This window comes from Clinocottus analis, unplaced genomic scaffold (assembly GCF_023055335.1).
Source record: "Clinocottus analis isolate CAN_PGR_092001 unplaced genomic scaffold, fCliAna1.0.p SCAF_16, whole genome shotgun sequence".
In the NCBI taxonomy this organism is placed as follows: Eukaryota; Metazoa; Chordata; class Actinopteri; order Perciformes; family Cottidae; genus Clinocottus; species Clinocottus analis.
Window position 1 is genome coordinate 3,081,790 of NW_027175887.1, and position 23,100 is coordinate 3,104,889.

The 23,100-nt window shown below is 46.2% G+C and overlaps 2 protein-coding genes across 2 annotated transcripts; one reads left to right on the top strand and one right to left on the bottom strand.

The window, feature by feature from the left end:
• Positions 1-2,412: 2,412 nt before the first annotated feature.
• Positions 2,413-4,220, top strand: junbb (JunB proto-oncogene, AP-1 transcription factor subunit b). Its single transcript, XM_068579443.1, has one exon. It carries the CDS (start codon positions 2,726-2,728, stop codon positions 3,740-3,742), a length of 1,017 nt encoding a protein of 338 aa, XP_068435544.1. The 5' UTR covers positions 2,413-2,725; the 3' UTR covers positions 3,743-4,220.
• Positions 4,221-11,272: 7,052 nt separating this feature from the next.
• rtbdn (retbindin) lies at positions 11,273-20,495 on the bottom strand. Its single transcript, XM_068577803.1, has 6 exons — positions 20,181-20,495; positions 18,869-19,048; positions 18,643-18,742; positions 17,820-17,948; positions 17,468-17,564; positions 11,273-12,739 (listed from the first exon to the last, which is right to left on the bottom strand). The coding sequence occupies exons 2-6, from the start codon at positions 19,026-19,028 to the stop codon at positions 12,383-12,385; spliced, it is 843 nt and encodes a 280-aa protein (XP_068433904.1). The 5' UTR covers positions 19,029-19,048; positions 20,181-20,495; the 3' UTR covers positions 11,273-12,382.
• Positions 20,496-23,100: the final 2,605 nt, after the last annotated feature.

Sequence of the window (23,100 nt, forward strand, 5' to 3'; positions counted from 1 at the left end):
GAAAGCTTGATCCAGCTCCCACTCCCAAAAAAACAGGTGGGGCCGCACTTGTTTTGTAATAGTTTCAAATGGGATGAGGTTCTTTTTTAATTTGGGAGTTTGTCAGGTTACATTTTGTTATTCAGGGCCAGTGATTCACAGCCAGGGGTAGACTTTAAAATGTTTAAAAAGTTTATATAATTAACTATATTTTATTCAGAGGAATTTAATGTCTCAGTGTACTACTGATGCCTTTATGTGAGCTTAACATAAGTAAAGTAAACCATCAGAGAGAAGATTGGTTATTTCTAAACAGTTATTTTGAACGTAAGGAGCACTACCGCGTTTGACCACAGGGACCGCCAGAATCAACACGACATAAAAGTTCCTTGGTAGCTTTAACTGAAGCCCAGTGGAGCGAATGAACAGTATAAATACATACATGTGATAGCTAAATGGTATAAACATTCATCTGCTGTTATTATTTTGACAATAAATAGTATGATTGTATACTTAATATTGTTAAATAACATCCCGAGTCATAAGAACATATTTGGAGCCTGTCATTGTCGATGAGGGAGGCCTCGAGCTCCTCTGATGGAGCTGTGAGACGGCACACACATGAAGCTAAACCGCTGCATCCAGACTTGATGCTCGTTCCTATGTTTCATAACTCAGCACATGTATTCTGTGTTCATTGTCTCCAGCCGACAACTGTGCACAAGCCCTTTTGTAGTTGCTGTGTTTCTTGCTCATCCTTCAGGCGCAGCCGCAGGATTTAGCGCCTGCCGCAGCAAAGCATCCTACCTGACTTGTTTTGTCTGTGCGGCGATGTGGGACACATCGAGGCACTTGTGTGGGCGTTGGAAGAATTACAACCAGGAGACAAAGGTTCCCTTCTCCACAAGTGAAACAGGTGTTCTTACTACCTGGAAAACAAAACCAAATGAAGGTTGTTGTTTGCTGTTTTGTTGTGTGAAACAGGCTTTATAGATCAAAGGGCTAAAATTACCCAACAAGAACCTTCCTGCTTGAGATAATTCACTGTGTTCGGCTCGTGGTCGGACAAAGTTTCCTCTGTTTCCCACGAGCGATCAAAGCCGGGCTGCTCCAGGCATCGTGCCCAGCATCAGCGGTACCTCGCAAACCTGTCAGGATACTGTGGGGGGGATGGTCCTGTCACTGATCACACACACACACACACACACATACACACACTATCCAAGCGACCAGCCGTGTGGCGTATTCCTGTGGGCTGATAAGAACGAACCTCAACCAGACAAGACACACACACACACGCACACACACGCACGCACGCACACACACACACACACACACACACACACACACACACACACACACACACACACACACACACACACACACACACACACACACTATCCAAGCGACCAGCTGTGTGGCGTATTCCTGTGGGCTGATGAGAACGAACCTCCACCGGGCAAGACACACACACACACACACACACACACACTCCCACACACACACTCCCACACAAACACACACACACACACACACACACACACACACACACACACACAAAGTGCACCTGTGGTGTCACCTAAAGTTTTGGGGGCAGAATCAAATGTTAAAATCAATAACGAATAAATCAACAAAAATAAAGAGAGAGACTTTGTGTGTCCTTCTGCGGACATGGGGTTGTGTGTCTGTTTGTCGACCCCGCACAGGGAGAAAGTCCGGGACCCGACAACACAGAGAAGGTTTATTCAGGCGCTGCAGGACTGCTGCTGGAACGAGGCCCGGAGGGGGCGGGGCTTCCCGGTTCTCCCGGAGAAGGAAACCGGAACGTCATCGTGCCCATATAAGGCCTGAGGACTTCCTCCGCCGGACGGATCATAATAAACAGCGCAGCGGTCCCGCGTTTCAGCATGTCGGCCATAACTCATATCTAACAGAGGTCGCTGATACGCGTTTAATGCAACATCCGTACAAGTATGAACCCAAACAAATACTGTCGCTTCTTTTCTTCTTCTTCTTCTTCTTCTTCTTCTTCTTCTTCTTTTTCACGTTGTAACAACATGGCTGCAGTGAACTAATCTAACAGCGACATCTCACCTCCAACGGGACACTTACTCAACCAAGAAGTCTGTATACATAAAGCGGGCTCTTCTATTTCTGATGTCCGCTTCTCTCTCTCTCTCTCTCTCTCTCTCTCTCTCTCTCTCTCTCTCCTCCTCTCTCTATCCCTCCCTCCTCCTTCTCTCTCTCTCATGCCTACAGGCTTGTTTACAGTCGCCTCTTCCCGGCAATAGCGTCACTCGACGTCGCTCGCGCGGGGCGTGGCCAGCGAGCGGCTCGGCCAATCGCTGCGCCGCTCGGCCCTGGCAGCGTGCGCGTGTGTATGCCTATATAACGCGGCACGGTTCTGACCCGACTCAACACACCTCAACAAGCGCCCGAGACACCCGCACAACCACGAGCAGGGATCGCAAAGAAGAGTCCATAACTTTTTGTTTCTCCTCCGCGGGATTGCGAAGAAGAAAACACAAAACAAAAGACTGCTGACACAGAGCTGTCATTGGACCCTGGACTTTCACTCGTTCCCCCCTTTTTTTTTGATTACTATCATCATTGGGACACTTGAGAGAGACTACGAGTTGCCAGAGTTGTTGTGTGACATTTGTTGATTACCGAGAGAGTTTCTCTAAAAAAAAAAAGAGAGAAAAAGAAGCAGCTGGTAAGCTCACTTTTTCCTCCCTACGACTTTATGTCTACAAAGATGGAACAGCCCTTTTACCATGACGACTCTTTCATGTCGGCGTACGGCCAGTCGGACGCAGCCATGCACGACTACAAGCTGCTAAAGCAGAATATGAATATGAATTTGAACTTGACAGAGCCCTATCGCAGCCTGAAGTCCCAGCTGAGGGGCGAGATCGACCCGTACCAAGGGGGGCACCACCACCAGGACTTGGGGTCGCTGAAGCTCGCGTCGCCGGAGCTCGAGAGGCTCATCATCCAGAACAGCAACGGCGTGATCACGACCCCGACCCCGGGCCAGTACTTCTACAACCGGGGCATCACCGATGAGCAGGAAGGCTTCGCCGACGGCTTCGTGAAAGCCCTGGACGAGTTGCACAAGATCAACCAGATGCCCCCTCCCAACGTGTCGATCGGAGCCGGTGGAGCTACGACGTGTTCGGCGGCGGCGGCGGCGGCTGCGGCTTCGAGCATCTTCGGCTCCGCCCTGCAGCCCGAGCCTCCCATCTACACGACGCTGAACGCCTACTGCCCGAACACGAGCCTCTCTTCCGCATCCAGCTACCCGACGGCCACCATCAGCTACCTGCCGCCGCACCAGCAGAGCCACCCGCAGCAGAGCGCGGCGCACGGCGCGCAGTCCTTCCAGCACGCGCTGCCCGGCGCCGGGCTCCACCAGCACCGGCTAGTCGCGCTGAAAGAGGAACCCCAGACCGTGCCCGACTTGCTCAGCAGCGACGGCTCGCCTCCGATGTCCCCGATCGACATGGAGACCCAGGAGAGGATCAAGGCGGAGCGCAAGAGGCTGAGGAACCGGCTGGCGGCGACCAAGTGCCGGCGGCGCAAGCTGGAGCGCATCGCCCGGCTGGAGGATAAGGTGAAGGGTCTGAAGAACGACAACGTGGGGCTCTCCAACACGGCGTCGGTGCTCCGGGATCAGGTCGCGCAGCTCAAGCAGAAGGTCCTGACGCACGTGAGCAGCGGCTGTCAGCTGATGCTCACCAGCAAGTTGGAGGCGTTTTAAAAACAAACAAACGACAGAGAGACTTTACTGACTGACTGAAAAGTAATTAACACTGGAGTCGCGCTCGGCGCGCGCAGCAGCGGGACACCGGGACAGCGGGCTGCTGTGTCGGCAGCAGCACGGGGCCCGACGGGACAACCCCTTTAAGGTGAAAAGACTACAAATGGTACTTCCGGATGCTGGACATCGCTCAGAGCACCATTGGACCCCTGACACCGGGGCAGCACCCAGACCGAGCAGACACTGAGCAGCGCCGCGTGCACAGACAGACCCCCGGGTCGGGGTTTACTAATAGTAGAAAGGTGGAATGATTATTGTATTTCTTTCAAACTGATAATGACATGCTGCATTTATTCAATGTGTAAATTATTTTTGTGTGTGTCCGGTTGATCCGGGCACACAAATGACGTCAAATGTTTACACTGTTTCTTTTTTTATTTGTGATGTGTATTTAAGTAAAGTGTCCAAATGAAACGAACATGGTGGACTTGAGTGTCTGTTTTTTTTAATCTCTACATCAGTTTAACACGCAATTCACATATGGAGTGGGGAGATAAGAAGACAAACGAGGTTTCTCTACTTCCACACTGTGACAATAACAGTTGCCATAGTTCCCTGACACAAGCGCATTCAGGTTTCACATTCAGCGTTTTTACGCACAGAGCGTAGCCCGCGCGCACGTAGACCTTTCCTTATTACGCACGGGCTTGCCCATATACGGGCATGCTGGTGAAGACTCCGTCACATGGGAGGGTTTCTGGGAACCCCCGCCCAGGTAACGCAAACCGGTTCCATCTCAATACCTCTGTCTATTGCATCGATAGAAAAGAGCGGCGGAATTTCCTTTTCGTGTTAAGAAACTTTACACTTTAATAAACTTATTGTAGATAGACAGTTTGCTAAATGACAAACGGGAAGTATAAGCATTAAAAACGCGTTTAAACCATGAAACACGATCAGTTATGAACGGGTTATTATAATTTAATCACTATAAAGCCTTAATTACATTCGGTTAATCGTATAGGCGTCACTATAATAATAATAATTAATTAATAGAATACTGATTGGCAAGAGGGGAAGTGACAGTGGCTCCAGGAATTCCGGGGGCGTCTCGAGATGCCACGCCGCTTGGCAGACCAGGATAGACGCGCGAGTGGGCGTCCGGAGCGCGCGGCAGCATCTTGTGTGGATGGAGGGAGATGATGGCGCGCGCTGCCAAGGACAACATTCCTGTGGGACGCGTCAGAGGCCAAATATGTGCGGCACCAGGGGCTTAAAGGATGGAAGGATGGATGGAGAAAGAGGGGGAAAGTCCCGCGTTAGGTGTAAGTGAGTGAGTCATTAAAGCACTCACTGCGATTACCCAGGGGTCACTAAACGGTTTTCCTCCCGGGGCCCCCTGACGCACATAACAATGATAATGTGGAGTGTGGGGCAGGTGACGGGAGGGGGGCTTAATTGTGCACTAAAGTGACTTAGGGGACCATTTGGGAGCTTATAAACGGGGACATGTGTGACGAGCCAATAAAAAGTGTGTGAAAAAAACAACAACATGGATGCGGTTGTGAAGTCGTGCGTCTCAGGAAAAGTGAGGGGGTTTCTGTCCCCTCAAAGCAGCGTGTGACGTTCAAGTACACAGGACAGCCGGCGTGGAGATCTCTCTCTCTCTCTCTCTCTCTCTCTCTCTCTCTCTCTCTCTCTCTCTCTCTCTCTCTCTCTCTTTCTCTCTCTCTCTTAGTAAACCACTTGAAAAGAGCAAAGGAGGGAAGCCTGCGGTTTTGCGCGCACTCTCACCTCAAGCTGTTTTGGAGAGGTTTTAACATCTCTTTTTTTTATCTGACACGTATTTAAATAATAATAATTTCCATCAATAACAACTCCCCTATTTTATATTGTCTGTCACGGACGTGGAAACTCAACCGGTCACGCCCACACAAGTTGTCTTTTTCATCAAGAAACCTAGATTTCAGGGGATGTACATTTTCTTTTTGTTTTTATCTCAGTGCCTTTTTTCGCCTTGTTCAACAGTTCCGAATATGTATGATAATGTGAATGACTTGCAGTGAAGTATAACCGAATGTTTTTATATTCATGAATAGATGAAGTGTCATCAACCCAACAACACCTCTCCTGCACTCACAAGCATTAAGCAGAACAGCTCATACTCAAAGGAATACTTTTTAAATATCACTGAGGCGTTGAAGTCTCCATTTACGCACACAGCAGGCCTACATATTATTATGCGCTTACACACACACACACACACACACACACACACACACACACACACACACACACACACACACACACACACACACACACACGCCAATTGAAGCCATACCGGCTCTCCACACGCCTCGGCCCACAACCCACACTGAGTGTCTGTGGGAACATCTGTGATGCGAACGGTGACGTATGAAGAGCTCTGGGTGGGTTTGATTTTCCTCTCCACGAGCCCCCACGGCTCCCACAGACACGCACGGGCCCCGCTCTCTCCATATCGCTCATCCTGTCTCTGCGCTCTTCTGTTAATTTCTCGAGAAGCATGAATTTTCCTCCCACCTCGCCGCGACCATCTGAGGTTCGCGCGGCTAAGCGGCTAATAGAAGTCTCAGTTCACAGTAGTCATGTACAGTATCACAAGTGTGGGAAGCCTATATGAATGACTCTTTATAGGCCATAGCATTATAATAGAAGAGGTTTATGCTTTACAAGAATGACATTAATCATCTGTCCTAATTGTGCAACACATTGTCATATTTGTGAGACGTGTACCAACCAGGAGGAGACCCACAATTACCAGAAAGAACATAAACAACCGACCAAAACAACTACAAAGAGACACAACACAGCTGCAAAAAAAGACACGACTAATGAGACTTAAAATGACTAGAAAGAGACGCAAAACTACTACAAAGTGAGACAAAATGACTACTAAGATACACTGAATGACTATAAGACACTCTAAATGCCCCCAAAAGATAACACTAGCATCAAAAAGAGGCTAAACAACTATATTTCTTTGTCTTCCTCCCGTATGAGGGGTTGTTGCGTGTCTGTGCCCAGTAAACCTTTTGTCTCATAACCTGCCCATCGTAACAGTAATGTATAGGGGCCATTCATTTGGCTTTAAGGGAAGATAAAGCGGTCACACGTGTATACATAGAGCAGGTTTTAGGTTCCCAGTGTAGTCTGAAGGGTTTCTGTAGGCGCACAACGCCATCTAGTGGAATAACACCGCAACAGCAGGTAAAAACCATGAGCCGTGAGGGCTTTAGTGCCAATAGTTGCTGTCCTACCTGTGTAGTCAGGTGAGATGATTCAAATTCAGATTATTCCTCATGTTGCTGAAATAAGAAACACTCGTTTTCAATAGGGAGTAAAGCTGTACAATCTGCATAGATTTCCCAAACACGCCTGTCTGCGCAGATCAGGTCACATTCAGTCTTTCGTTTCAGGAAGGGACTGTGTGAAATCTATCAGTGGGGATAGAAAATGAAGAGTGTTGCGTTTTGTTTTTTGCTTTTTGCTTCCTGACGGCCTGCCTGCACTCATTTGTGCCTCACCAGAGTCTTTCACAAGACTGAGAGCTAACAACAGCCATAATCATGTTTTTTATTATTCACAGCGTGGCACAACATGTCATATTCAAAAAATCAGGACCAGAAAACAATCAGCGTCACACTAAGTAACAAAGGACGCTAACGCTAACTAAATGTCTGGAGCAAAAAAAAGAAAGAATTGGATTTCAGCATGTCAAAGGATTCATTTAGCACCCAAAATGATGATGAAATGGGGAGGAGTTAGCTGTTAGCAAGCTACTAATCGCTATGCAAGCTACTGTATTTAGCTAAGGATAGGAAGAGTTAGCTGTTAGCACGCTAATACTCAATGTGTACGCAAGCTACTGTAGTTAGCTAAGGAATGGGAAGAGTTAGCTATAAGCATGCTAATACTCACTGTGTACACAAGCTACTGTAGTTAGCTAAGGAATGGGAAGAGTTAGCTATTAGCATGCTAATACTCGCTGTCTATGCAAGCTACTGTAGTTAGCTAAGGAATGGGAAGAGTTAGCTATAAGCATGCTAATACTCACTGTGTACGCAAGCTACTGTAGTTAGCTAAGGAATGGGAAGAGTTAGCTATTAGCATGCTAATACTCGCTGTCTATGCAAGCTACTGTAGTTAGCTAAGGAATGGGAAGAGTTAGCTATAAGCATGCTAATACTCAATGTGTACGCAAGCTACTGTAGTTAGCTAAGGAATGGGAAGAGTTAGCTATTAGCATGCTAATACTCACTGTCTATGCAAGCTACTGTAGTTAGCTAAGGCACTTGAAAACATAATGCTGCCTAGCTTTCTGATGTATCCACATTCCACAACATTGCAAGTTGTATACTCTTTGCTTTAGCGTAATTTACAGAAATACAGTTAGCCTAAAACTAAAATTTTCTTGCTACTTAGTGTTCGGATCCGACAGCCTCACAACTTTCTGCACGTTTTTGGCTCTTCGGTTCTGCAGCTTTAAAAAAAGTTAACTGTGGGTTCTCTCCCACGTCGGTAGTGCATCCCACCACACAGCCGCTAGGTATTGTTCTGTGTGTGTGTGTGTGTGTGTGTGTGTGTGTGTGTGTGTGTGTGTGTGTGTGTGACAAATTCAAACAATAACCTCTGCTTTGTTCCAACTACTTTCAAAAGTTGGCCTTGTAAAAAGTCTGCAATGAGGCTGAAACGCATTAAAAAGATAACCTCATTCTCTTCCATGTTGCAATTTGTCTTATCACTGAGGGCGCTCACATTGTCATCACAGTCATCAGCTTATTAAACTAGGAAGAGCATTTCCTGCTGAAAATGCGTTGGAATGCAAAAAAGCTGAAGCATAAAGCTGAAATATTTGAAAGAAATTGCTAAATATAGCTGAACATAGTGAAATATAGTTGAATAAAGCTTAAAAAAGCTGAATATATTTGAAAATTAAATGTATAATTGGAAAAGTTGAAAGGAAAACTGCATCATCTAAATCAGGGGTGTCAAACATACGACCCAGCCCGCCCGGGTGTCCAGTCCAAGAGAAGAAAAAAAAAAGCTTTTTTTAAAAAAAGAAATTAAAGTCAGCCATAGGTGGGGTTTGAACCACTGACCCTTTGCTTCTAAGACGGAGTTGCTAACCACTGATCCACAGGCGCAGTTGGTCATACGCCTGATATTATTGGCTTGCCGTGTGTCTACAAAACCATCTATTAAACCTCAGAAAGTGAACGTCAGTGACGCTGTTAATCCTGACGTCTGTAACTGAAGTGACTTGCACACACGCGCGCGCACACACACGCGAACGTGCACGCGACCATAATAACACTTTAGCGCTGCCGTTCGCGCGGCCGTTTCACGTTAGTGAGCGTTCACTTATGCTGCCGTTCACGTGCGTGCACGGCCGTTTACGTGCGCGACCGTTCACGCACGTGCACGTGCGCACCCGTTCGCGTGTGGGGTCGTTCAAGTGCCTTCAGCCTGCAGATGCACAGACTAAAAGGCTCCTGTTAAAGAGTTGAAAGCGGATTTGAAGATGTTCTTCATTGGAAACCATTCATTTTTAATTTGATAAAAAGCTGAATAATTTTAAAATTTGAGAAGATATGAAAAATGTAAAAGCGTAGATTAATAGCTGAGGGTTTTGTCAACATTTGAAATTTTAAATATCGTCTCAAGCTCAACATATGAAGAAACTGTAAACGTTTGAAGTTGAAGATGATTTGAAGATTTCCCCATTGGGTCCCATTATAAAAAAAATCATAAAAAGCTTAATAATTTGGAAATTTGAAAAGTAAGAAATATGAAAAGGCATAGCTATCGTGTCCTTAAGTAGCTGAATATTTGAATAATTGAACTTTTTTCTGTAGCTGAAAATATGAAGGAGTTTAAGAGGTCCAAAATACGGATGGAAGAAATAGAATAATAATAAAAATAATAAGTTTAATAAAGATTTGAAGAACAATAGTTGGAATGCTTGCAGCATTCCAACTAATGAGTGTGTGTGCGGAGAGACACTCACTCGTGACCCCCTGTGTCCCGCCCTGCCATTGGCTGCGATGATGACTTTCATTCGGAGGACGCGTTATTAACTAACATCGTCAAAGGCAGAAGTTGGCGACAGAAAAAGCTTCTAACAGCCTCACACACACACACACACACACACACACACACACACACACACACACACACACACACACACACACGCACACACACGCACACAAAGACTGAGCCTCATTTTCTGTCCTTTTTAAAGCAAATTGTCAAACGGTGCGTGGCATTATCAGCATGACTCACAGCGTGTGTGTTCACTGCAATCTCACCTGCAGAGGGCACACACTGTTCCACTGAGAAACACATTAGCAACACTATTTGTGTGTCAAATCCCAGCATTACTCACTTTTAATGAGATTATTTTCAAAGACTATATGTTGTTGGCTCATCTGAACATATTTTATCAACATATTAAACACATATATCACTTGTCCTGGTTTGCGGGGGCGGTCTATTTGCTGGATTCAGGGGACTTGTATCTCGCTGTCAGTTCAATTGCTGCAAAGCTGAGTCTCTGGAAGGACATATATCCGTCCATGCCCTAAAGGCTTTTGTTTTTAAATGCGGGCCCGTCTAATTAAACCTGACTTTGACAGCGTTCAAAGTTGTTTATTTATTAATGCAAGAGCATCTGAATATCTCCCTTAGAGCGATGGTCGGGCGAGGGCGAGACTGAGTGACAGCTGGTAAACACACCCGTCGAGCTGTATCAGTAAAACCGGCGCTGACAGCGGCGAGAAGACGGTGCGTGGACCCTCTCTGCTCCAGTAAACAGAGGTGGAGGCCATGTTGTTTTGAGACGCCACCGCTGCAGGCAAATGTTGGCTGCATCTGTACTGCTGAAGATTTCATTTCATGAGTTGCAAACCAGAAGCATATCAGTATACAATGTTGTTCACGGGTTTCTGATCTATAGTGTGTAGTCTTGGTGTTACAGCTGCTTTTCTAACCAAGACTACCCTCTTTTTACAAAACTCCACTCTCTCCACGTCTACTGATGCTTTTTGTGTTTTTAAGGGCACAGCGGCGACATCTGTTCTTCTCCAAGCTTTATTAGTACAACGTGATTTGATTAAAGAAATATAACCATGCATTTGCGTCAAATAGGAAAACAAACAGCCGATTAGGATAACAGTGAATGCAATGACGACGACAGTGTGTGCAAAGTAGTTATCATGAAATAATGAACTCAAAGTATCTGAAGCTGTTAAAAATAGTTGGTTATTGATGAAGAGTTGATTGTTGTTATAAAAGCAATGAATAAATGGAAGCAATAGTAGATCATCAGTTGAAATAGTCAAAGTGATGTTGCAGCTAAACCAGCCACGATTATACTGGAGGGAAATACACGTTGTAATCATGTCTACCTTTATATAATCACTCGTAGAAGAAGAAGAAGAAGAAGAAGATGAAGGGCTTGATGGCAAAGAAGTGTGACTCAGACTCCGGTTGGCTTTTAGAAATGTCTTTATTGAGAACGTAAAGCACAGCAAACACCCATCTCAGCAAGTTTATACCGTAAATCTGACAGCTCAGTTTACCCTTTTGTTTTGGATTTTCTTTTATTACAAAACATGTCCACCTAACAGTGCCTCGCTCTAAGAAATACAACGCCGTAATTATAAAAGAAACATCCACGGTACATTGGCGACATACAACGCGTTCGAAACTACCGGAACAGCCTTTAATGGTAAATATACGAACTCTGCGGGTTCACTGTGGCGGGCAGAGTATTAAACCTGCGCTCAGGTATGACACCTCTCCGCCGACGTCATCCGACCCAGTTCAGGGCCGGCGATCTCTGCAAAGGAAGCTACATTCATTATTATCATTACTCTGCGTGGCCTTCTCGGCTATCATGGACCTTATGACACGTAGACATGCACGACACGGCATCACAACAGTGAGATCTGCTTTCCACAACTGACTAACGCACGGATTAAAGTCACCTAGATGAGTGAGAAGAGAAGCGGGGCTCGGGAGGTAAGGGGGGGGGGAAGTCTACTGGCGACGGGTTACACGGCGTGAGAAAAGTCCTCCGGTCTCTGACGGCGCGGTGGATTCATGCACGAGACGCCGACGCCGTCAGCACGGGGACAGCCTCGTGTCAAAATGTCAGCGATGCTTTTTTTTTTTTTTACAGAGCTTCACGAAGCCGATGACATACCGGACTTTAGAAATAAAAAGATCCTCACTTGTATGCAGCCATTGTGGGATTCAGTCAAAACATTGTAGAATTAGTCAGAGCCCTTGCAGAAATGAGGATGCTGCCCATATTGGTGGTGTTTCCTACTAAAATCGCGGCTCTTTAGGTCGTTTAAATAAATAACCAAGTGTTCATTGAGAGTGTTGCAAGCTAGTCAGTCTATCTTATACCAGATATAGTGTTTGGTTGTTTAAAACCAGAGATTACATGTAGAATGTGACGATAATGACAATGCCAGCTTAAGTCTGTGTGGTAAGGTTAGTTAGAGGAGCGAGGCTACAGCTCCGCTTCAAGAGATAGATTAGGATCTAGACATTGGTCTCTACGTACGCTGCCACCTATCGCACGGCGCTCTACAAGCCGCTGCCGCTGCCCTCCACGTCGTCCACCACGACCGAGCGCTTGCGCAGCACGCCGTTGCCCTTGCGGCCGCTCCTGGCCGGCAGGGGCAGCTTGGTGTGGCACGGGGCGCGGTACTGCGGCAGGCCGGCCTTGGTGGTGTCCAGCTCCTCCGGGTCGTCCTGCTGCGCCCGGAGCGCCGCCATCACATCCTTGTCCGAGGGACTGAGGGTCAGGCAGCCGCAGGGGCGGCCGGCGGCGCCCTCCGCTCCGGCCTCGCCGGCCTCGCCCGCGTCCTCCGGCTCGTCCTCCACGGTCATGAAGGCGTCGCCCCACAGGCTCTCGCAGAGGTCCCTGCCGTGCTGGTACATCTACACACACACACACACACACACACACACAAACATATTCATAGTAAATAAAGAGATTTCCACCTCCTTCTCTGACCACAATGTACAAATACATACATCTGATATATCGTGATGACCTCACAGGCCACACAAATCCCAGTCTTCCACTTTTAGTCGTAGTTTTGTGTCGCTCTGCCTTTGTTTTGTGTCTCTTTGTTGTGTCTCTGTGGTTGTTTTCCCGCCTTATAGTGGTTGTTGCATGTCTCTTCATTGGTTCCTTTGCAGCTGTACTTTGTGTCTCTTTGTCTTAACTTGTTGTCTCTTTGTGGTTTTCTCTTAGTCGTTGTAAGTCTCCTTGTGGTCTCTTCATCTCATTGTAGTCGTTTTGTCTCTTTTTGGTCATTTTATGTGGTCATTTTGAGTCTCCTTGTGGTTTTTTCGAGTCTCTTCCTGGTTGGTTCATGTCTCTTTGGTGAATCCCAGGAGACTGACACTTCTCACATTACTGAAATGACCTGCCCTCTGTACACTATGCCTTACATATTCAATCGGTACCTGTAGCTGGACACGGTGGAGTAAAAAACACAATTTATCCCCCTGCAACGCGTTGGAGTAGAAGTATAAAGTATAAAGTATCATAAATTGGAGAGAGACTAATGAACCACAGATCATTCTCAGAGTCCTTCGAGCGCTTTACTAATAAACAATAACCGGTCAAACAGGGCTCCGTACATTGGTTTCCAAACTAGTATTGAATTTTGGATTAAATCTCTCAACTTTTTCAACATTCATGAAGTATATGGCCTTTCGTAGCTTGTATGCAATCAAAGGAATAATTGATTTGGGCCTTTCAGGGCAGCGCCGGCCTTGAAAACAAACACCCTCTGCCAGGTGTTAGAGGCGGCTGCAGGCACCTGGCAGCTGCTCTCGCAGACAGCTTTTGTCTGCCTCTCTCTCTCTCTCTCTCTTTCTCTCTTTCTCTCTCTCCCTCTCTCTCTCTCTCTCCACCTCACCTTGTCTCCAGCATCCTTGAGAGCGAGACACGATGACCTTGAAAAAGCTCCCGCTGGCATCTGAAAGAGCTCATCTTTTGCGGTGGAACGACGACTGTGCCGAGCAGACGGACGGATGCGAACTAACCGGAAAAGGTCACTTTCGGCACCTTTTGTGTTCTCTGTCTGACGGGAAATGCATCACAGCGCTCGGTCTTCATGAAGTTACACTTTTTGCGGCAAAACTTCAATTACTGCTGACATCGGCTTTATGGTTTTTCTGGAGCATGAAAAATTACACCCCTGCTCTAATACGGGGAGACGCACGCGGATTAAAAAGGGATTGTGCATCACGCTGCAAAAAAAAAACATTTAAGCTGTTTAACGTAAATGGCGCACGCTTCAAAATAGTTGTGGGAACTAATTAGTGACGTTCCCGTGACCGACACACACCGCCACCGCGGCTCACTCTGGGGCCCGCCTCACTTCCACTGTGTCTTATTCTCTTTCTTATTGCTTCCCTCGCTGTTTGTTTGTCTCCCTGTCTCCTCCGTAGCACACCCCCACCCCAACGCCTGCTTCCTTTCATCCTGCTGTCGGTTGAGGGATTAAGACTAAGTCACACGGGGGGCTCAGAGAAGAAAAAGCTGTAATATATTTACCGTGGTCGAAGGACAAAGAGGATGGCGGCTGTTTCTCTCCACCACATACACACTCTCTCTCTCTCTCTCTGCCTGACGCTGAGGTCTTATCGCAGCGACCTCATTATACACACAGGGCTGCACACACACACACACACACACACACAGACACACACACCATTTTCTGTCCTTCCCCAGGCAGACGTGGTTTGCTGCCAAAGCTAATTCAGTACAGGCACAAGTGGCTCTAGACGACATGGTGTGATCGAATAAGTGAGATACAGGAGTTTCCCGGGGCTCTATCCTGTCCTCGCCGCCTCTATCTTATTCAATTATGTTCTTCTCTGTCCCGAAACTATACCACGTAACACCTGGTGTGGAGAGGAAAGCAAGAGGAAAAGAGGAAAAGAGAGGAGTTCAATCCGCGACGCTGACTGAAGATACATTTCTCTCATAGCAATCCTCTTTCGCAATGATGCTTTTGGCCAAAGGTCAAGGTCAGATTGAGAAAAAAAAAGGTCGGTTTGGTTCTGTAACAGCAGCCGAATGGAAATGATTTGAGAACAAATGACGACAGCAATGAATGTACGAAACCCACGAATATAAAATCTTCAAATTAAAATACGGAAGCTTGGACAATATTCACCAGATGAACAAGATGCAGTCGGTCAAGGTGATTTAAGTGTAATTACAACCTTTAAGCTGTGAATTAAAGACCAAACTGAATATTTTGTTTGTGTTTTTTCAGTCCATTTTAAATTCACTTACAAGTTTCTTATATAACTTGTCTGTGTTTCTGTTTGATGTCTACGTTTTATTGTATTTTGTCTCCAATTAAGAAGACCAACGTAACAATGTAACGTACAATACCTCACGCAACAACCTAATCAGCGTAATTAAATAACAGCTGCCCTGAGCGGACTTCCTTACATAACGTTACATCACAAACGTGACAGCGCTCACTAGATGAATGCCCTCCTCCTGGAACCAGCCATTCATTGTATCTGATCCACAGATGCCGCTCGAGATGTGTTTCGGTGCCAGCGCCTGGCACACAACCGGACATGGCCCCGCTCTTTGCAGATGTAACCTCATTCCCACAACACCCGGAGCAGAGGGAAGAGTCTCATGCCGAGAGAAACCAGACCTTGGCCGGCAAATAATGTTACCAATGAGTACAAAGACGGAGTGAGACACCGAGTGCCAGAAGGAATGTTTTGCATGCAGTGAATGTATGTGTGTGTGTGTGTGTGTGTGTGTGTGTGTGTGCCCATGTGTGCCTTAAAATGCATTAGCTTGTTTCTATGCAAATTGACACCTACTGCAGTAAGCATTTCCAAATCCTCGCTGTATAAGAGCATATTTATTCTGCAACACACACACACACACACACACACACACAGGCGCCAAGCATTTTGTTCCTATCAGGTGAATTTTCCAGGAACTATGAATCCGTCGAGGATTTTGAAGAATGTTTCATGTGGATTTTCTCCGCTCACGGTGAATGTGTGGATTACGCATTTCAATGTAAAGCTTCAAAATCTCTAAATTCAGAGTTGCGGGAGGTTTTTCGTCACAGAGATTGTGTGTGCGTGTTCGCAGTTTTGTCCACAGAAAACAAGAGAAGACAAAATGAAGCTTTACTGCTGTGGCCTTCTCCTCCAAAAAAGGAAATGTTGCAAGAGGCGGTGCTTGTGTGCAGCCTCTCCAAGAGGAGCGAGCTGTTGAATGTGCTGAATGCGGTTTTCTTTGTATTCAAGAACTGTTTCAAACACTTCGTTTTGAGAGCTACCTAAATTCATTGGGGCGGACATAAATGCAAAAAAAAAAGGCCCAACACCCTTTGAGGATACATTCCCTCTCTCACACTACACATCGGTCATTTCCAGTAATCACCCACTGAGCCTGACTAATAGGTCTGCTGTCTGGGGCTTTGTGCTCATTTGTGGCGGAGAGAAAGAGAGAGAGAGAGAGAGAGAGAGAGAGAGATAAAGTAGGAACGAAAGACGACAAATGGATGGATGAATAAATGGATGAATGGATGGTGGATCAAGACTTTAGTTGATCTTTGCTAACTTTGTTAACTAATTAGTAAATGAACGTAACTGGGTACAAATACTGAAGATGAAATACAAAATGGCTGAAAGGATGAATAAATTCATGGATGCATAGGTGGATGGATGAGTGGATGAATGGATGAAATGCCATGAATGGATGGATAGATCCATAGATGCATGGATAGATGCATGAATGGACGGATGATTGAATGATTGACTTGATGGATGGATGAATTAATGATGGATGGATGGATGGATAGATGGGTATATGCATGAATGGATGGATGATTAAATGGATGGATGGATGAATGCCTAGATGCATGGATGAATTTATGAATGGATGGATGGATGGATGAATAGATAGATGCATGAATGGACGGATGGACGGATGACTGAATGGATGGATGAAAAGCTAGATGCATGGATGGATGCATGAATGGACGGATGCTTGAATGGATGAACAGCTAGATGCATGGATGGATGATTGAATGGATTAATGGCTATAGATGCATAAATGGATGGATGAATGGCGAGATGCATAGAGTGCAGTGCCATGGCATGTGGTGTGTGACGGTTAGTCACGCCGGCCCCTCGGTCACTCGGCCTCTTTTTAAACCTCCCAGCTGCCCGCTGAAGCAGGACCGAACCTTTTCACGCTTCAGCCCACAGCGCCGGCCCCTGCGCGGTTAACCCTCCGCTCGCCGCGCGCTCGCCCGACCACGACGCCACAGTCAGCGTCTGACCTCCTACCTGCAGCGCACGGCTCCAATGACACGCCGCCACGCGGCCCGTCAGCGGGATTTCAAACCTCTGACACCTCCTGTGCTTTCCTCAGCTAAAGCGTGAGCGCACTGCGCTCATATGAAGCATCAGTATATTGCAGTATGAGCAAGGCCTTGATCTTTGTTTAACATGCTAGCGTGGCGGACGTTACCGCCCATAATGTTGTGCTGCTAGTGGGGCTAAGCCCACTGAAAATGTCTGATTTCTACAGAAAACCAACAACACAAGGCCCCTTATGCAAGCAGACAGTCACAGATGTGCCAGATCGCAGCCTACCTGCTGGTACTGAACACATGTTCCAGTGCAGTTGTGTCCCCGGGGGTCTTTGGCCCAGTTACGAGCGCACGTCATGTCCATCCTGCAGGCGTCAAACCTGGAGGAAAAGTGGGTGGATTCAACTTTAATTCTCTCATTTGAATATTTCCTCATGTTTTGTAGCAGAAAGCTCAGGAATCCACAGACTACACACGAATGCTGCTCATTGGACACTCGGAACGCTAAGCCGGATAGTCATCTCGCTTTTAAGAGACTTAAAGGTGAAGGGGGGAGAGGGAGAGGGAGGGAGAGAGGGAGAGGGAGAGGGAGAGGGAGAGGCTGATCTCAATTTAGAGGTTTTTGGCAAACTCACCAATCACGGCAGAAGCTGTGGCAGAGCGGCACGGCCTGGATGTAGGAGCGGCGGTGGGGGTGAGGCCAGCGCGCGGCATCGGGGGAGCAGCGGTAAAAACAGGACACGCGCTTCAGGAAGCCTTCGCACCTGAGAGGAGAGAGAGGAGCAGGTAGGGCCAACATGGCACTTAAACTTGGATATCGGTATTGTTACTGTATATTACTGTAACTGGATATTTAAAACATAAACATTGCCTGTTGCACATCAAGCAAACAGCAAGATTAGCATTCATTTGCTGTTGTTTTTCCCGGCCACCAAACAGATGTTACTCGTCTGTTTTCTCTCCTTTTAGCTCCGTTTTGGGTCTCCACCAACCACCAACCACCAAATATCATCCCCTTCACAGCTCAATGCCCCACAGTGTTTACTGATTACTTTAGTTGCTAACGTCGTCTGTCATGTTTGGCTCAGGCTATACAAAGCTCAGCTTATTTTTAAAACCTTTTTTGTCAAAAAACAACAACAAAAAGACTCCAAAAGAGTAACGCAGCCCACCATAAACGAACACAACGAGCTGAAAGAAGATCTATTTATCCACAGAACTGAGGTGAACTCCAGATTAGCCCCGTCATGGTAATTACGTGACCAACTTATCGTACGATACACAAACATGACCTCCATAAATTTAACGCGATCGAATCATCGTAAGAAAAACGGACATGACTCCGATTCTTTTCACATTCGTGGTTGCGCGACGAACGGACAAGAAGTCCATCACTCTTACAATATCAACATTGTCTTTTTTCAGCATACATGGACTTGATTAGTGGGGGATGCTTACTCAGAGCTCAGGGGCCCACACTTGTCCCATGGCTCGTTCTTATTGACGTCAGAGGGCACGTGGGAGATATCCTGGATGTCTGCTTCTGTGCAGCAGCTATCTGTGAGCAGCGAGGGGACAGACAGGGGGGAAAAAAAACATGTCACCTCCACACATTTCTTTCCATCACAGCGTGGTCTTTACACCACTTAAACACGACGGTGTTGAACACGAACACGCCACTCACTGTCGGCGTACAGCCCGCACTCGCTCAGGAGCGGCTCCGCGCCGGGCGCGGCCTTGTGCTTCCCGTCCTGGAGGCACACGCCCTCCGAGCGGGCGCAGCCAATCAGCGCGGCCGCCAAATAAGCGCAAACCAATAGCAGAGGGCGAGAGGTGACACCCATCTCTACAGCCACAAACAGGTCTGTGGGGGGAGGAAAGAGGGGGGGAGAGTTCAGCACTTTGGACAGCGGCAGACAAAAGGCAACACACCTGGATCTCAAACAATCAAAGACAACAACACATATAATGCACATAAACATACAGACAGAAGGAGTTATTCTGAAACACGGGGAGCATACGTCCCTAATCACAGCTGTTCTCACGCGGCTATACTTCCAGCCTCAGTGGCATATGTGTGTGTGTGTGTGTGTGTGTGTGTGTGTGTGTGTGTGTGTGTGTGTGTGTGTGTGTGTGTGTGTGTGTGTGTGTGTGTGTGTGTGTGACTTAGACACCCCGCGTGCGCCGTTAAGCGCCGTGTGGGCTCCGCATGTGGTGACCTCGCAGACAGGTTGAGCCTAATTAGGTGAGACGAGGCACCGCGCTGAGATGGACGACATGCGTAGTTGTTTAATCTGAGAAGCGGCTGGTCGGTGTGCAGCCCACACAACACGAAGGAGACAAATCTGTTGGACGTGGCCGCATGGCTCTGATTTTAAGATATGCAGAAGGAAATAAGAAAACGGCAGAAAATGTGAGAAACTTTGGCGCATTAGTTTACTCTCACGTCCAGTTTTAACTCTATATATTATTATAGCCTACACACTTGTTAAAAAATAACACAATTAGATATACATTTTTATATGAATAGTTTGTTTGTCACAGTTTTTCTACAATATTCTATCGATACAAATGATTGGTTTTGTGTTAAATGTGAAGCAGATAACTTGATCTTCAAGATAAAAGAAAAGAAAACGCAATTCGCCACCAATAATGTACATCTGCCTCTCTGTGCAGAATATATGAAAAGTACAACGCTCAGACAGCCGCCTTTATAATCAACATGTCAGCAACATCTTTACGAAAGCTGCAACTTTAAATCACGCAGTTGGGGAGAAAAACAAATCCAGTTCTTCCTCTGGAGTCTGCTGGTGCTCATTAGTGAGTTTACACTGACCTCCACTTCATGATACATATATTTTGTTGTTGTTTTATCTGCTGTAGCATATTCCTAATTTAACGCACGCAATGCTGTGATATCGATTCCGTCTGGTTTTTACTGTCTATGCCTCACACACACAACGCAGCTCCGGTCGCTCTCGTGTTTCTGGTGTTACCTTGTCGGGGTGAAGGATGCTCCGTCCGGGTCAGTTCCTCCTGCTTCTGAGCGTCTCTGCCGGTCAGTGTTTCCCCCGCGACTCTCCGGTGTGTTGCTGAGGATCCAGCGCCTGTACGTGGTGCTCAGGTCTCCTCCTCCTCCCTCTCTCTCTCTCTCTCTCTCTCTCTCTCTCTCTCTCTCTCTCTCTCTCTCTCTCTCTCTCTCTCTCTCTGTGCTGGCTGTGATCTCTGCTTCCTGGGGGCCGCTGCTCTCCACTTTGTCACCGGTTTATATGAAGGACATTTCAGCCCCTCCACCAGGCTCACCCCCTCCCTCTGCCCAATGCTGGGAAGTCCTATCTCTCTCTCTCTTTCTCTCTCCCTCTCTCTCTCCCCTCCCTCCCTCTCTTGCTTGCACACACAGAGAAAAGACTCCCTCCTTCTTAATCTCCCAATGAGATGTTTACCAAATCCTTCTTGTTGACAGCCTTCTTTCGGTCAGAGTTAGCAATGTTGCAGATGGAAATAACAAAATTAAAATAATAAAACAGACCGTATGCCCTACTCTACAGCATCAAGGGCTGTGTTGCCCTTGATGCTGAGAGGATCATTCTTTGTTGGTGCTGAGTCACACCTGTCCCACCCCCACCCCGTCTTTCTGTATCCACATTTCCACCCAGTGAGGTCAGGGCTTTTGCCAGATGACAGGGTTACAGGAGGGTATTGCTGAGATTTAATACTGCGTGATGTGCTGAGGACGTGGAACACACATCTCTGGAGAACAAAACACCGCGAGCGCACGGCAAAGCTGCTGCGCATTGCAAAACCCTTCCTGTTCTCATAAAGCCAGAGTTTAGGTCAGCCTCCTTTTCTGGATACACATGTTGTTTTTTTGTTGTTTTTTTTGTTGTTTTTGCCACCTGGTGACCTTGCCGGCAATGCTATATACCAAAAGGTGTAATCCCTAAAAGCACGCTGGTGATTATGAACATTTGGTGGAAAACCTTTGTTCAATGGTGCTGAAGTAGGCTACGTGGTCTGAAGGGTGCTGTGTGGAAACATGAGTTTGGCCAGCCAGTGTGTTTTTCCACCATGCGTATTACAGCTCCTGGCTTTTAATCTCACCTCCCGTTGGACCTGGTGCAGCCTAATCCCTGGCCGGGCGCATCTCTCTCCCTCTACCTCTCTCTCTACCTCCCTCCCTCCCTCCCCGAGTGACCTCCCAAGGCTTTTGGCCACAGAACGGCAGATGGAGAGTGTCTTGTGGCCTAGATACGTCCACATAAAGCCAAGGCTCGGAAATTGGTGGCATGCCTTCGACATGATTGGTTTTGGCAACAAAACCATGCAGGGACAGGAAGGAAGCATGACAGACTGGCCATCACGTAAACACCCAGATTGAGTGCAGATGAAATGGTCTCAGCGGACATTCAAACTGGAATTCAATTCTGAATCCTTCAAGGACGACATGAAAGCGCTCACCGGCCATGTTGTCCACCAGACGTTTCATAACTGCTGAGGGTTGTCGCCGCAGAGCACTTCATTTTCTAGGGGTGAACGAAGAGGAGCGAGAGGCAAAAAAAACAGCTCTCCATCTGGTAATTAGAGGAGGAATAACGATATCCTTTGTGTGAGAGCTATTCAGGGAACAGAGAGAGAGAGAGAGAGAGGACAAAGCAGCCCATCGCCACTCTCTGTGTACCCTTGTTGTCGTTCTCATTTAACAGGGTTGGGTCACTGCCTGTGCTTGGGCCTTAGGCTGGCTCTCAGTTGGCAAACAGTGTCACCCATCCTTGTCGCCTCACTAACTGATAGACATTCATTTACTCCATTTTTTTTGTTTTTGAGAATGTGTTGTTCCAGTGACCTATTTTTGGCAGACGTTTAAACTATCGGCACAAAGTTTGGTAAAAAAAAAAGGTGATGAGTTTAGAATCTGTCCAAAGAAAAGTTTACTGTAAACGGTTGGTCAACTTGTTATTCAGCTAACCTTTTAATTAAATTAAAGTTATTTTGTCTCTAATTGCTGTGATACTGATCTTTATTAAAGTGCTTGAAAACTGAGCATGCATTAAAAGTTAGCTCAAAGTAATGGATACACAGTTAGTTAGCTAAAAGTAATGAATATTAGTTAGCTAAAAGTAACAGATACAAAGTTAGCTAGCTAAAACTAACGGATACACAGTTAGTTAGCTAAAAGTAATGGATACACAGTTAGTTAGCTAAAACTAACGGATACACAGTTAGTTAGCTAAAAGTAACAGATACACAGTTAGTTAGCTAAAACTAACGGATACACAGTTAGTTAGCTAAAAGTAACAGATACACAGTTAGCTAAAACTAACGGATACACAGTTAGTTAGCTAAAACTAACGGATACACAGTTAGCTAAAACTAACAGATACACAGTTAGTTAGCTAATAGTAATGGATACACAGTTAGCTAAAAGGAACAGATACACAGTTAGTTAGCTAAAAGTAATGGATATTAGTTAGCTAAAAGTAACAGATACACAGTTAGTTAGCTAAAAGTAACGGATACACAGTTACTTAGCTAAAAGTAACAGAAACACAGTTAGCTAAAAGTAATAGATATTAGTTAGCTAAAAGTAAGAGATACACAGTTAGTTAGCTAAAAGTAACGGCTACACAGTCAGTTAGCTAAAAGTAACGGATATTAGTTAGCTAAAAGTAACATATATCTGTTACTTTTAGCTAACTAATATCCGATAACTGTGTATATACACAGTTAGTTAGCTAAAAGTAACGGATATTAGTTAGCTAAAACTAACAGATACACAGTTATTTAGCTAAAACTAACGGATACACAGTTAGTTAGCTGAAAGTAATGGATATTAGTTAGCTAAAAGTAACAGATACACAGTTAGCTGAAAGTAATGGATATTAGTTAGCTAAAAGTAACAGATACACAGTTAGCTGA